The sequence below is a fragment of the Mycetomoellerius zeteki genome, unplaced genomic scaffold (assembly GCF_001594055.1).
Source record: "Mycetomoellerius zeteki isolate Tzet28-1 unplaced genomic scaffold, Tzet1.0 scaffold245, whole genome shotgun sequence".
NCBI classification, from domain to species: Eukaryota; Metazoa; Arthropoda; class Insecta; order Hymenoptera; family Formicidae; genus Mycetomoellerius; species Mycetomoellerius zeteki.
The window spans coordinates 825,831-841,430 of record NW_017257222.1 but is presented as its reverse complement, the minus strand read 5'-3'; the positions used below and the strand labels follow the sequence as shown (position 1 = coordinate 841,430).

Genomic DNA, 15,600 nt, shown 5'->3' with positions numbered 1-15,600 from the left:
GAACCGCTAAATGGCAGAATATTTTTTTGTGTGATATATATATTTTGTTCTTGTTTCTGTTAGTTAGTGACATATTATATGTTGGTAACACTCATTACATTTCGCTCTACTCTGTTGAGAAAAAAAGATTGAAGTGCATCGAAACTAACTATAGTGCATCGAAACTAACTAGATCTATAAAAGTGATAACTCTACACGTTTTATGTATAAAATTAAAATGTACATAATTGAATAAAAACTATTATTTTATAATTATTGCAACTATAAAGTAGTTTATTCAACTACATATACATCATAATTTTACATATAAAGCTTGTATAGTTGTCATCTTTATGGTTTTGCTAGTACCATGTCTTTTTCTTTGAGTAAAGAGAGGGATTACAGGTGTCTCCTAAACACAAGCAAAAATATTATAAATTGGTTCCTAAAGTAGTAAATTTTTTAAAGAGACACTTTTTAAGAGAGATTATCCTCTCGGAAAGAATGTTTTTTATTAATCTCGCTCGATTTTATGCTTTGTAAATCAATTCTCTGATTATGTTACGAAATATATAGTAAGATAAATATAATATAATATCAAATAAAATATAATATCAACTATAAAGATAAATCTATGACATTTAATTTGTAGAGTAGAGCTCCTGGATTTTTTAAAGTGTGTGACATGATTTCGAGCTGATTCAATAAAGGTTATTGCTTTTAAATCCTTCCGTACAAATAGGCCTTTATAATAGGATATACGTTCCTCCAAAAATTGTGTCTGTGCCCCTCGCAGAATTCCATGTAGAAGGAGCTCGATTCGTGGTCACGGAAATCGCGAAATACGAACAACTCTCTCTGGTGCGACGTGAAATAACGCGGCCTGTAGCGGGGTTGACGGGGACCACGAGGGGAGTTGAGGGTACCCGAGGGGGGCCGATCACGGTGGTAGTCGCGCCGGGCCGAGAGCGGCAAAGGAGAGGGACGCTACGACGGCGGCGGCGGAGGGGTGGGCCCGGCCAAAGCAAATTATTCACACTCAAACGACTCCATTTCAATATCGGGCCGAAGCCCAGGGACAAAAGAAGGGCGAGATGCCTGTCTCCCTCCTGCTTTCGCTTTGCGCCGCACTGCTGCTGCTGCTGCTGCTGCTGCTGCTGGCTGCTCGCCGCTGCCCGCCGCTGCTCTGGTGGTACCTCTGTCTGCAGCCTGCAGGCTTAACTCTCTTTTCCTCTCTCGCTCTGCATTTTCTCCCTCTATCGTGACCCTTTTCTCTCTCGATCTCTTTTTTCCTCTTTTTGGCTCTCTCTCTCTCTCTCTCTCTCTCTCTCTCTCTCTCTCTCTCTCTCTCTCTCTCTTTCTCTTGTTGCTCTTGCTGCATCCTATGTTCTTTTCTATTCTTGCTCTATCATCTAACCCTGACGGAAAACACTGAAAAATATCGCGGAATCGCGATCTTCTGATTTTTCGTGTCGAGAACTTTCGCGAGCTTTGATTCTGTCTCTCGATGATTATCGTGTATACCTATATAGTATTCAACAGTACATTGTTAGAAATATATATGACAACACTATCGAATGCGTTATTTCAACATACGTATCTTTCATAAAGCTTTTCAGAGTGTAAAATGTGTTTTGTGGAATTCTCATACCAATCTATTAGAAGAAGCGATCTCATTTCTCTTACATTATTCGAAATGCAATCAATGCGGACTACGGCATGTGTGTTGCGTACAGAACATTATTCGATCACATATACATATCCATATGTACGTGCTTCATTAAAATTCAGTCGTTCGTATACGACTATCTTGCTTTGAAACTTGGTTTAAAGCGTCATCGTCCGTTGTATTATACGGAAATCTTGTATTTAACATATTGCTAAATACTATCATTATAAATATATTAAATATATGCAATATAATAATTATTATATATAAATATATATATAAATACAATATATATCATAAATATATTACATTAAAATTTTCTCTCTACAATTAATATTGATAATAAATGCAATTGGCACGTTTTATAATCATCCAATAATAAGAGAGCGCATATTTCAACGAGATGAACTCGTAAACCATCGAGCAATTTGCCGAAGAGATTTCCAGCACGCGAATTCGTGTTCTTAAAAAAGTATCGAAATAGCAGTCGAAAAGTCGGGACTTTGGTTATACGAGCGTATGAAAATAGAAAGACACGAGAGAGTGGCAAGAAAGAGAGACGAAGAAAGAGGACGCCGCACGCAGATTTGAGTCCCGTAATTGAATATATTTAAGCGCGGGAGGGACGTTTGTGCGGATTCTCGGCTTACAAGAACCCCATGCCGAGGTAACGTCTGCGAGTAAACTGGATTAATCGTCTATGAAGGAAGACCGTAACCCCGCCACATTTGTTTGCAATCAGATCCCTCCAGAGAACGCGAAACAACATCGTTCGTTGTAGCGCGCGGTCTTGTTTCCACTGCAATTTTACACCGATCATCGGCAAACAGATAGGGAGAGATCATCGGGTCGCAGACGTGCTGAAATGCTCCATATTTAAGATGAATCAACAACGTTTCGATGAGAACAATGCAACGGGAAAAATATGTAGCGAGCATAAAATACGTTCATCTTTTCTGAAATTTTTTACAATGTTATTTATGAATGATAAACCGTATATTTTAGAGTTTTTTAGATCTACAATAACCTGAAAATTAAATAAACTAATTTAAAATATTATAATATTTAGTTATTAATTTAGTTAATAATTATAGTTATTGATAATTAATATTTATTTATAAATGTCTTTATAATAATCTAGTAATCAAAGAATATTAAGAGTCAGATTAATAGATGTAACTGAATATTTGTTAATTATTACATGAATATTTCTTATGCTCGATCCACAATCTTGCTTTAAGAAGCCATAAACCGTAAACCTTAAGAAATTGGCTAATCACAGTTGAATATGAATGAGAAAAATAATCGATTGTGATTGGTCAATTTCTTACAGCTTACGACTTACAGCCTTTTAAACAAGGTTGTGAACCGAGCATTAGAGTTTAATGGTTGTAGAATTTACGCGAATAGAAGGAGGCATTAATAAACACATTAATATGAAAGTCAAAATATTATTCACAAAATATTATACACAAAAGAAACTAATTGTGTAGTCTTGAGCCCATCTTTCCAAAATTCTGCTCTCTCCTATAGAATCCTTTCCTAGAAAGCCAGACCTAAAAACATAACGAGATTTCTCACGAATCCGCTATAAAAGTGTTGTAATCAGTCACGATGTCTGTTACGTTCGCATCGACTTACAATGACATAGATTCTTTTTTGATCCACGATATGTCTCCGAGGAAATAAATGAGCCAATCTGCACGCAATCTGCGTGTCCTAGCTGGACGTGTTTGAAGGACTTATGAGCGAATCTAAACGAATATCTTCTTTTTCCGATGATGAATTTACCTATCGATAATTTATCTAACATAAGTTTTGATGCAAGTTTTTCCGATGATGAATTTACCTATCGATAATTTATCTAACATAAGTTTTGATGCACAATGTGTGTTTATTGACTAATTTATTGATTATATTATATTTTTCTTTTTATTCTATTTTCAATTTTATTTTTTTATAAGAAAAATAAAAAATAAAAGTTAGATTAACTTATAACTTTAATAATTCAAATAAGTATTTTTTTTTAATAAATTCTTTTCAATGCTTTAAGGTATTTATTATCGAACGTATCATTATTGAATTAACGAATTTAATTTGTGTCATTATTATTTCAGCTTTAGTTTGTGATTGCGTTTCAAGTTCGATAATATTCGACGCGTAGTTTAGATAACTGAAGATATTAAAAAATTTGCTATTTAAAGATATTTTTAAAAAAAGATATTTAAAGATATTTATCAAGATCTAACCTCGACCATACCTAATCTTTCTTTACTTTTACCTTTATTCATAGCAGTCTAATTAACTTATTATTATCTACTAGTATAATTAAGAATAATATAATCGAGAACTTAGATAGGGGATTCCAAAGAGATTCAATACAATTTGTTTGCTTCCTAAGAGTTTACCTAAGTAATAAACAACTGTAAATAGTAAAATTTGCATAAATATCACGAAAAGTTGTTTCAATTACGCTTAATAGACTTTAAACGGTCCCACTTATGCCCTTTGAAGCTTTAAATTTCTCATTATCGATCCATCAAGATTGTTAGAGCTAAACCGCGGCGGTTTTATTTGCCGCGGGATTTTATTTCGTCAGCAGCACCCTTGGGACATGCCACGGGGGTGCGTGACGGTGTGCAAACTGTTTGGCTACCAGTTGCGCGCTCCCAGAAGGCTCGTTTTGCAAGTCGTAAACGAATTAAGGCCTTCGCCTGCCACCACCGCGCCGGTTTCAACCATTGGGGAGAAGTTTCGAAAGCGCTTTTGATTTACATTCCGGTCGCCTGTAGTGCGCGACTTATAGCATCGACGCGAGATCGTTCGCGGCCACACCGGTTAACAATAAGACGACTTCGATTCTGAGTCTTCGCGTCAACTGGATTAAGCGTAATTTCGTTTGTTCCCATAAATTTGCAAGTAGCGAAGAGACGATCCGTGTGATTAATATTTATCACGTTATTATTGTAGAAATTTCAGACTCAAGATTTTTGTAACTATACCATAAAAGGAAATTAAAATTACTTCTAGATGATTTTTATAACATTAATTTGTTATATTATATTTTATTCATTATCAACGTTGTCATAAAACAACACAAGGGATATACAGTTGCATTATAAATTTTCTTCATATAACATTATTTTAAATTTATTGGCCACAAATTATATATTGCAGTAAATATATGATTTTGTACCGTTTCCACATCTTATATGAAATGTATACGTATCAGCCGATTAAATATTGTATTTTTCCTTAAAATTTATCTCGTAAAAGTACAATATAAATGCAAGGTTCAACTAGTAACATGGCTTATTTAAAAACGTATAAGTCTAAGAATCCGTTGCTTACAATAGATAGATACTTGCACAACTAATACTGCCAGTAACGAAGAAACACCTCCGACATCGTCGAATTAACGCGAAATGCGTGAAAGTCAGTCAATGTTTGCCGGTTTAACCAACTGTGCACAGACGTCACGGAGTTTGCCCGAAGCATTAGCGCGCCTCGAAGTTCAACCCTTCGCTCATTTAATCGCTCTCTATCATGGTACCTTCCGTTCTTACATCGCCGATAAAAGAAGAACGCGAAGAAGATCTTCCACGTGTCGCACTAAAGCCTGGATGAAAGCCTCTTCGTAGAATAGATATTTTTACAAAAGAGTGAACTTTCTTTTTCTTCTTTACATCTATTTGTTTTTAACGGCTGATTTAAATATCCTTCAGTTCAGTATTATAAGTTTAGAACAAGTCTGCTGAAAAAATTATTCTAATATAGTAATCATTGTCTTAAAATTCATATTTATCTTTATTTCATATTTATAGGAAAACGTTAAAATTTACATAAGAAATACCGATTTGTTTTTATGACAACCGGCTCTTCAATTTTTTCAATGGCTAAAGGTAAAAATTGATATAAGAAAGCAATTTCTGGTTACAAAATGGTATGAATATATTATTAATAATGATTCGTATTAAAATGTTATGTAATCAATGTATTTTCGACGCGAATAAATATTCCCTTATTTGTAAATACCGGGAGTGCATTATTTTTCTTCTGGTTAGCGAGTATCTCATGTCATCCGCGTTCGAATAGTTGCAAACCGGGGGCGCGAATCGGGGGTAACTGGCTTAGTCACGATGTTCCGCGATTCGAGAAAAGCTTCGTGGAAATCGGGAAGAGAGGAACTGCGACGCGCCGTGCGTAAACGGAGCTTAACCGCATCACGCAGCGGAGGGAAGTGGAGCAAGAGGAGGAAAGGAGGAAGACGGGTGCAAGATCGGTTGAATAGAAGGCGGAGGAGGAGGAGGAGGAGGAGGGTGTGGAAGTCTCGAAGAGGCGAAACTTGCAAAAGTACATCGCGGCTCAAGAGGCCGGAAATAATCGCGCGAGTTCCGTGCGCCGCGAGATCCGTGTTATCGTCGAGCGATTTCACGGCGTTTAGTGGCTGGCGATTCATTGTTCCGCGCGATGCGTCGAATTAAGAAAAAGCAAATTAACATGCCGTCCGACCACCCGTTATAACAACCCCAGAAAATATGTATGACAAGGTTAGACGCACTTTCGCAATATTTGATATATAGTTATACCCTATCACGAAATCTTTCGCCGTGATAATTTGCGTTTTTATTCGTCGCATACGATTTGCGTGAAAGTCTTGTAGGTAATTCATTTCGTGCATTTTTTCGAAATAAACATTTCATAAAATTGGGTTAAATATATTTTTTAGACTTGAAACTTAATTTTTTTATTATTTCATTTTTGTTAAATATGAAAAAATGAAAAGTTTGTTTAGATTGTTTGACAAAGATGAGAAAAAGTCAAATAAAGTGGAAGTACTTATTTTAACAAAATATTTAACAGAACTAAATTTTAAACTGATACTTCATTAAATTATACATAAGAAAAATTAACAAAAAGAATAAATAAAATAGGAAGAAAGAAAAATAGAACAGAGAAAACTGCCGGAACGCAAAGAAGATTTGGCAAATTCGGCTCTCCGTCGAATATGCGTCTAAGCGAAACTGAGAAAAGATCATAAGGAGAGACCCCGAAGGAAGGGAGAGATACAGTGGTAACTGCTGGAAACGGGGAATGTTACAAATGAATCGCGTAATAATCCCCCCATAGCTGCTCCACCGTTTTTCCACCGTGTTCTCTTCATCTGCCTCCCTCTCGCTCTCTATAGGAGCTGCTTATGTATTCCGGTGTACGGCTGGTTGCACCGCCGCTAATGGAGTTTCCAATATTTTCCTTTCTGCATCGCCCGCGCTTCTCTTTGCTTGGTTTCACGCGCTTTCTCTGTAGATCCCAGCGTCTGCCCGCTCGTTTGATCGATTCTCGAACTTCTTCCCGTATGTCCGCCTTCGCGTTTGTCCGTGGCATCTCTCTAGTCTGTGGTATTCACATTGCTGTTGTTTAATCCTTCGATGCGTTTTTTGCGAATCAAAGTGAAGCCTATATGCCTCATATTATAGTTTTATCATCACTCATCTTATGGATTATTATCTTTTTGAGAGCCTTATGCTATTATATTAATATACATTAACATTTAGATTATTGAGTAAAATTACAAATATTTGATTATTATTTTATACAAATTATATTGTGTATATATAATAAAGTGAAACTTGAATCGTTCATTGAAGGCTTAATTAAACAGTTGAAATAGAGAGATCGTTAAGTTAACAGAATAGCTTTCTATTCGTATATATCATTTTTTATTACTTCTATATAGCTATAGTTTGAACAGTATAAGCCGAGTTTTCGAGTGCAATTGTAATAAGGAATTTACCTATCGTAATATATGAAATTTGAATATATGAAATTTTAATATATGAAATTATTATTAATAATATATAAAATTTTTAAAATTTTCTTTCCGCTCTGCTTTATTGTCACATTATTATATCGATGCTGTATCGGTCAACGGGTCGGATGTGGGAGTATTAAATCAGTGCACATGCAAATGAGTATGCGTTGGACACGCGTGCAACCCCTTCGCGTTCACGTACCACTGGCTACCGGTGTCTATATCTCGCACACGCGTGCTGGCAGCCTCGTGTACTACCAGCACGGTCCATATTCCACAGCTTAGCCTTTAATCCAGCCCGGGGTCGACACCTCGTTTCTTTCCGGCCATTTAACACGGCTGGAAAGCGCCCGTTCTGCCCGGAACTCGTCCGCCGTTGTTCCTCGCGCGGAAACGCGTCATCGACGAGCCGGTGAATGTTAACCCTTTGAATACAACTTTACACAATCGTTGTCACGGTCCTATATCGAATTATTCGACACTGTTAATCGCGACGGCGCGTCGTCGGCCGAATGAATTGAATGATGGAAGTTCACCTACGCCGCTTGCTCTATTAACTTTGAAGTATCACGATAATTTTCATTGTTACTTTGAGGTCCATTACAAATTTAGGGCGCGTCTTCATCCGCACGATCATAAAATTTTGCCTGAGAGTTAAATTAATGTGAATATGATATACTTACATTATTCAGGATTATCTATATTTTTTTAATTATACGTCAAAATTATATTTTGATATCATGAATTTCATGTATTATTATTTTGCGTTCTTTCGTCTCTGCGAATAATGTAATGTTACAACATTTAGCGGTTCGGTCGAAAGGCAGCACAAATCCTTAATCCACGAAATACATTTCCGACAAGTAGGTACGCGTTTCGAAAGTTCGATGCATATTCGGCTTTAAGGGACGGGAGAATCCAATAAATTTGTTCGTAGGATTAGGCACTAGGTCGAAGCGGATTATACCCTTTATTCCTATCCGCTCTCGAGCGATAGGATAGCAATTTCGCAATGAGAGGGCCCTCTCTCTTACCCCTCGCTATGCACTTATACTACTGTATCCCGAAACATCCCTTCCGAAAAATTTTTCTCGCGATCCTTTTTGAATTTGTTGCAGCAATATCAGTGAGATTGTGAATGTTTTATCGAATATCTTGATTATTAAATTTTGTTTTCGCTCAACTTAACAAGCTAACTGTAATTAAAGTGGAATAAAATAATTAGCACTCTTTGACTGCTATTTCTGGAGTAATATTATAATTTTGAAATGATTTAAAATTAATTTTCATAAATTATTATAATTTTCATGAATTATTAATTAATTATTCATGTTTTCATAAATTATTAATTTTTTATTTGCAATTTAAAAATATATTATTTTAATTATGAGGATATTAACAAAGTGTGATTAACTGGATAGAAAGCCATGTTGAGAAATTCGCTGTTTATTTATCATAGTTACAATTATAGTTTTGTTTAGTTTATGCGCCGTCATCATTTTTAACGAGTACGCATCCTCGACTTGCTATACCTCGCGTTCCTCCCTATGTCTTCTTAGGTCCCACCATTCTCGCCCCCCTCGCGCCATTTTTACGACATCTGGATGGCCGTTGCTAACGCATCATGGCCGGCCATTGTCACCGACTGGCTTTTCTAGTCGGGTTAAAAACGATAATCGTCATCCCGAGGGGTGCGAAGTGTCACACCGGAACGGGTGGTGCCCCGATCCGTTCACTTCTGCCTTCGCGTGTACCGCGCACCTATGGCGTCACAGACATAGCGAGGGGAAGTACGACATTATATCGTGGGGTGAGTAGGAACGCTAATAAAAATGCACGAAAAAAAGGACGGCCGCGGTCGGCATTACGCGTTATTAGCCGGGTCCCTATAATAATAATGGCCGTCAGACTTTCCGCACCGACGTTGACTCTTATTCGCCTGAACGAGCATCACGCGCGCGTAACATCTGTATCATCGCTGCCATTCTGACGCCATTCGACGCGGAGTGCATCTGGTCTCTTCCATCCGAGGCTTCCTCCCTCCAAGTGTCCCTCCACTCTCGTGCCTTCAATCTTAACCGGTCGTTTACCAGCTTGATGTTTAGTCACACCAGGTTCGGTATTGTTATCTTCTATGCAAAGCTAACTTGAAAGATTATATGTATGACAGAGACCGTGGTCGATAACGTGAATAATTCAATTGTGATTAAATCAATTGTGTTAAAAATTTATTTATTACATAAAATACAAGGGAAAAGCCAATAAAAAGCATTTTAAAAAAGAGGAACTTTATTGCAATTTACAAAAATTTTATTTTAGTCACGCAATTTATTCATGTAGTGTAACTTTTATTTAAAAAATTGTCTCCAATTGCATATTAAAATAAAATATTTCTTGTATTATTATTATATTATATAAAATAAATTCTCTGTGTTACAAATAAAATTTTTTATTAATATTATTTCTGAGAGATATTAAAGTATTAACAAGAATTCATTAATTTTTTTTATTAAATTTTGTAAGTTTTATAAAAAAAAGAATGAACAAATTTTCGTTTAATATTGAAAATATTTAGAAAAAGAAATTTCTTTTGAAAGATTCTTTTACAAAGAATCCTTTTACACAGTGAGCAGCTTTAAGATTGAATTAGCACAAGGTGTTTACGCGTGCATTGATCGTTGATTGCTGAGTTTCGAGAGCCCGGTCTCTCGTCGCACAAGCCGTAAAACGTTTCTCCTCTCTCGGAGCAACGAAACGTGCCGCGTTAATCACGCCTCGATGAAGCTCGCATCTGAAATGTTGGCCATTTTGCGCTTGCCACTTCGCGTTCGCCACTGTGTTCGCCACTGAAGAGAAGAGAACGTGCCTCTCTTCCGGTCTCGATCGGCACAATCGGTTGCGTGGCACGCACGAGTGAACTACGTGCACCGTTTACCTACGCGTTCTCCATCGCGTAAGTGTAGCATTGTTTCCTTCGTTGTCGAGAGTCGCGACCCTGCAACTGCATGAATCTGATTCCGCAATAGTCCTCCCCACGTGGTCATAAGAGAGCTAATAGTTTCCAAGTCAAGAGTCTTCGACTCTTGCAGAGTGTTTTTCTTTCTCTTTTTTGTTTTTTACTTCTTTCATTCGAGTGATTCTCGTGAAGTTAGAAGGACACGTGGGTAACAGAAACTTTCGAGAGAAAGAGAGAGAAAAAAGAGAGAATCACTTTCTCTCTCGACGTCCTTTTTTCTCTTGGTTTGCAGCCGAAATTGTTCCTCCCCCTCTCTCTCTCCTTTGTTTTTTTGCTCTTGTTATTCTTACTGGCTGCGTTTGACGATCCTTTTCCCCTCGGCAAGCGACGATTGAAAGTAAACTACCGATACGCCCGCTACAATGCCATGAGATCGCAATAGTGCGCGGCATTGTCGCGGCCGCGTACGTTCATACAACAATACCTGCGTAGTCTTTAAAGCGTTTAGCTAAGTGCACACCGCCCCATTATCGACGTTAATAAACGTCCCTTCTTTTGCCCGTCGATCGCCACTCGACTCTGCGAGTCGTGCACACGCGACTCCTCGAACTCTGTTCGACGACGCGGTGCATTCTAGCGATTGCAAATCAGTCCCGATTTATAAAACTGGCGAATGTTTCAAACAATGTAAAACATCTGCTATCCTTTGATTTTGAGAAAAACAATAAGATAAAGCAAAAAATATAAAATAGGTCTCTTTCTCTTTTTCTTTCAGACGAAATAAATAATTTATTTAAAACTCTTAGATTTCGCTTAAAAAATAATTGTAATATTTTCAAATATATTTTTAAGTATTTTACGTATTTTATATTCTAATTATATAAGTATAGAAATATTTAATTGTAATAGATAATGGATACGATATTAGTTGCATCTTTTAATGTTTTAATTCGTGAAAATGTCGACTTTTTACAACGCACTATAACTTTGATTTATTTATTATCAAAGGTACTTTGTACGTATATATTTTTGCTCATAGCAAGCTACATATACAGGCGTGTCAATTGTGAAAATTTTATTAACAATCTCGCGCGAAAGAAATATCGAATGAATTGACGACAACGTTGGTAGATTAAACCTCGAATAGTTCCGCCATCACGCTTGAACGCACGGCAGTCCCGGTTGGTGGATAATTCGTTGAAGGAAGATACGAATGATCTGGTTGGGGCCAGAAACGGGAAAGGGGGAAACACCGGGTGAGGAAAGGAGGAGGGGACGAGAAGCTGTCTGGGTGGCATGGATTCCCCTCCACGGATAAAATGGTCCCGCGTTTAGCTCCTGCCTTCCCAACGTTCTTTAGCAAGGAGATGAGCTTTAGGAGGGTTTCTCTCTCTCTCTCTCTCTCTCTCCCCCCCCTTTCTCTTCCTTTCTTCCACGTTTCTCTCTTTCTCTTATTGTTTCCGCTCGTTTATCCGCAGCAGGTCGCGTAAACATATTTGAAGCTATGACACTTTTAGAATCTCTAAGATTTAGAGATTCTGTTCATTAAAAGGTACAAAGATGATATGTTGCCGCAACTAAAGGACTTGGGACGATAATTTATATATGAATGCATCAAGGGATTGAAAGGGAAATCGCTGAGTGAATTTTTCCCTGCAAATAATTCACACACATCAATATATTCCTTAATAAATTCATATACGGTTTAACCGATTTATTTCAGGCGGGAGAGTCGGTACGTATATAAAGTATAAATAAATATCTTTTAAGTAAGTTATTAAAATTCATGATTAAAAAACCATTCTGAATAACTTGACGTTATTTCAGAGAAATTTATTAACGATTCAATTGCAGTGTATATATTACATTACCGGGAATATATATAACAATAAAAAGAATAAAATAAGGCTAATAAGAGTCAAACGCAGATTTTAGTGCGCAGATATATTCAAAAACATATAAGATAGAATAATAAGGATAGAAAAACAGACAGAAGTAGGACAATTTAAATAATTTAAAGTAGGAGAGCGTGTGAAAAAGGATGAATGAGGCAGAAACAATATTTGTAAATAAAGTCCCCTTCTTAGCTTTGTATAAATGCTGAAGAGAATAAATTCTATTCCATTCTCATATTATTGAGATCTTTGAATCTTTGATCGACTTGGGTATACCATAAAAATGATGTATAGGTATTTTTGATTGACGATTCGTGCTGTTGATGCTGGTTTATTCCTATACGCTCTTACGATAGATTTTCTCCCTTAAACGCTCGAGCTCCGCGTCGGCATTAAACTCGCGTGTATACCGCATAGAAAGCGATGAGCAACGCGAGAGGAGCGCGACTTGGCCCCGTGATAGTAAAGACGCAAGATCCAGCAACCGCGAAGGCCCGAAGTTGCTCCTCGAATTTCGCAGGGATGGAAAGAGGGGGGAATGGGTTGGGGAAGGGAGAGAGGGTTAAGGCGGTTTTAATTATCGCTTAAGACACCCTCGTAGCGTTAACCCCGTACCGTACAGATACTGACGGAGGGCCGCCCCCTAAGGATATCGTTTGCAGTGCACGGTTACGAAGGAGCAACTCAGGGCTGGCGGATGAGAAGGACGTAGAAGATGAGGGGGATTTCGGGAGAAACGGGAAAGGGGGGAACGAGGACCGGAGAACTTGTACGCTAACGTCGCACTCGATTCTCCTCGGTACATCGGGGGTGGAAGTTCGAGGCAACCACCAACCCTACCGAGCCGCGAGAACTTTGCCGCTACTAGCGTGGCCGTCTGCCAGCTACTTCCTCGAGCGAGTCACGTGGAGGAGGAAAGGGTGGCTTGAGAGGGACGGGGTTGTATCCCTGGGTTTTGCCGCTTATACGACGATTATTACGGACGTTTTCGTTACCTTCGAGTTTCGTGGGCGTTTCTAATTTGACGTTATGTATGGAAAACGTGATACACTATCCCATGTCGACAATGTTATCTTAACGATAACAGCTATTTGCAACTTCTCGACGTTATTTATTACCGAGACACTACCGTGTCTCTAGATGTATATTGAGAGTAATTTAGAGAAACGGCGTATCGAAGAATCAGCTTTTCATACTATAAACTGAATATTAATGACATCTTCACTGAAACTTCTTTGCAATCTACTATTTGTACATCACGAATATATTGCGACAACTAGAAAATATTTTTGTAAAGAAATAGAAAGATACATAAATCAGAATCTGGTCAAGCCATTCTTTCTTATCGAAAAATATTTTCACCCATTGAGTGATATTTTTTGCAATAAGTTATTTGCAGGCTTTTAAAATGCTTATATTAGCATTTAATAATGCTAATATAATTGACGATCAATCTAATTTGAGATATTAATACTTCAGCTTCAATTTGCGATTGCGTTTAAAATCCAACAAATCGGCGCATAATTTATAAAATTGAAAAAAATATTTATATACTTATATATTTTTAAGCATCAAAATCTATTTTGATAAAAAAAGAATCATTTCTCTTAATTGATTTTTTGAAGTGATATTTTTAATCTGACAAGATTATTTTTAAAAAAGATTTAAATTAAATCCTAAAAAATAGTGTATAAAACAGTGTGTCCATAAATAATTGTGTGATAATAGGTCAATGAATAAAATGCAAATTCTTTATCATCCCATTCATATAACATATATATAAAATATATAAATAAAATATGGTATACAAATAAATAGGACATGCTAAAGTCAATTAAAACGAGAAAAACAAACCAATTATGATTTCTTATCATCAACTGTACATGTATAAAAAATATATATGTATAAAATATATAGAACAGAATTGATTACGTAGAACATAACAGTCAATAACAGCATCAGTGTGTCACGTGTCATATCGGGCCAGACTCTGACTCGAGTTTCTCCAAGCGGGGAGGAGGTAGTCGTGGAATGACAGTGGCGTATCTCGTGGGGGTGGCCGGCAACTGGCGTCGGGACGCCCGTCGTCTTATCGGGCACCCCCTTGCCTGTAGCTTCCTCCAACCCTCGTCATCCTCTCCTCGCTCTACCCCGTGTGTCTCCTCATCGTCCTTTCCCCTCACCTCGTCGTCGTAGCGAGCCCGGTGACGCCTCGACGCGCTCACCCAGAAACCGACGATAAGGTTCACTCGGCGACGCCTGCCTATATCGCCCGCTCGTTCACATACGCACACCGATACGTACACGCAAGCACACGTACACACGCAGATACACGCGCGAGCGCATTTCGCGCGTAGGAATTGATATAAGAAACTCGGGGAGGAGGAGGAGGGTAAGCGCCACGAAACCACAAATCGTGCGACGCGTTATCACGCACGCTGATATCGATTATACATCGCCCATCTCCTTATCGGGAAGGATTTCTGGAAGGCATTAACTTGCCGAGTAATATCGCAAACAAATTTGAAGATAACGCTTATCAGTATTTCGACAAAAATTATGTAAGTACTATCTACTAACTTGTGACTTTTTTTATTAATCAACTTTTGATTAATTCAAAAGAAAATTTTTCAATAATTGTGCGAAAAGTTTCTTTGAATCTTTTTGAGATGGATTTTTTTTCTTTGGACGAATCTTCGGATATTAGCGATTGCGTAACATTTAATATTCAACATTAAATCCTATAGTAGACAAACATTGGACTTCTATAGATATAAGGCTTGCTTTTAGTGTTTAACTGAACAATAAATCTCTTTAATTCTATCCTCGAAAGTTAATCCGTGAAAGAGGCCCTTAGCACGAAAATTATCGTAACTATAACACGATAAAAGAAGACTCGAGATTGCCCGTAATAGCCGTTCGCGCGAAAGGCGTTGATAATAGTGCACGATGCGTTTTATTATTACAGTAACCGAGCTCGAGGGTGGCGCGCACTCGGACGAGACGAATAGCGGGGGTGACAACAGCAACGCTGGTAGCGTGTCAGGCGGCGCCGACGACGATCAGGCACGTCTTCGCCTAAAGAGGAAACTGCAAAGGAATCGCACGAGCTTCAGCAACGAGCAGATCGACGCGCTCGAGAAGGAGTTCGAAAGAACGCATTATCCAGACGTATTCGCCAGGGAAAGACTTGCCGGCAAGATCGGCCTACCGGAGGCGCGAATACAGGTGACTATTCAGCGCAACGTTGCATTTTGACAACAAACTTAGGTCCGTTTTCACAATATGT

General features: G+C 37.9%; 1 protein-coding gene across 4 annotated transcripts in view; it reads left to right on the top strand.

The window, feature by feature from the left end:
* Positions 1–15,600, top strand: part of LOC108723600 (paired box protein Pax-6) — a 128,238-nt gene that overhangs the window by 105,940 nt on the left and 6,698 nt on the right. For all 4 annotated transcript variants that reach the window (XR_001936656.1, XM_018449466.1, XM_018449465.1 and 1 more), the window contains one exon: positions 15,280–15,539. Coding sequence is in view for 3 of the 4 variants with exons in the window: in XM_018449466.1 (XP_018304968.1) it covers positions 15,280–15,539 (260 nt within the window). In the remaining variant the exon portion in view is untranslated. The remainder of the gene's footprint in view (positions 1–15,279; positions 15,540–15,600) is intronic.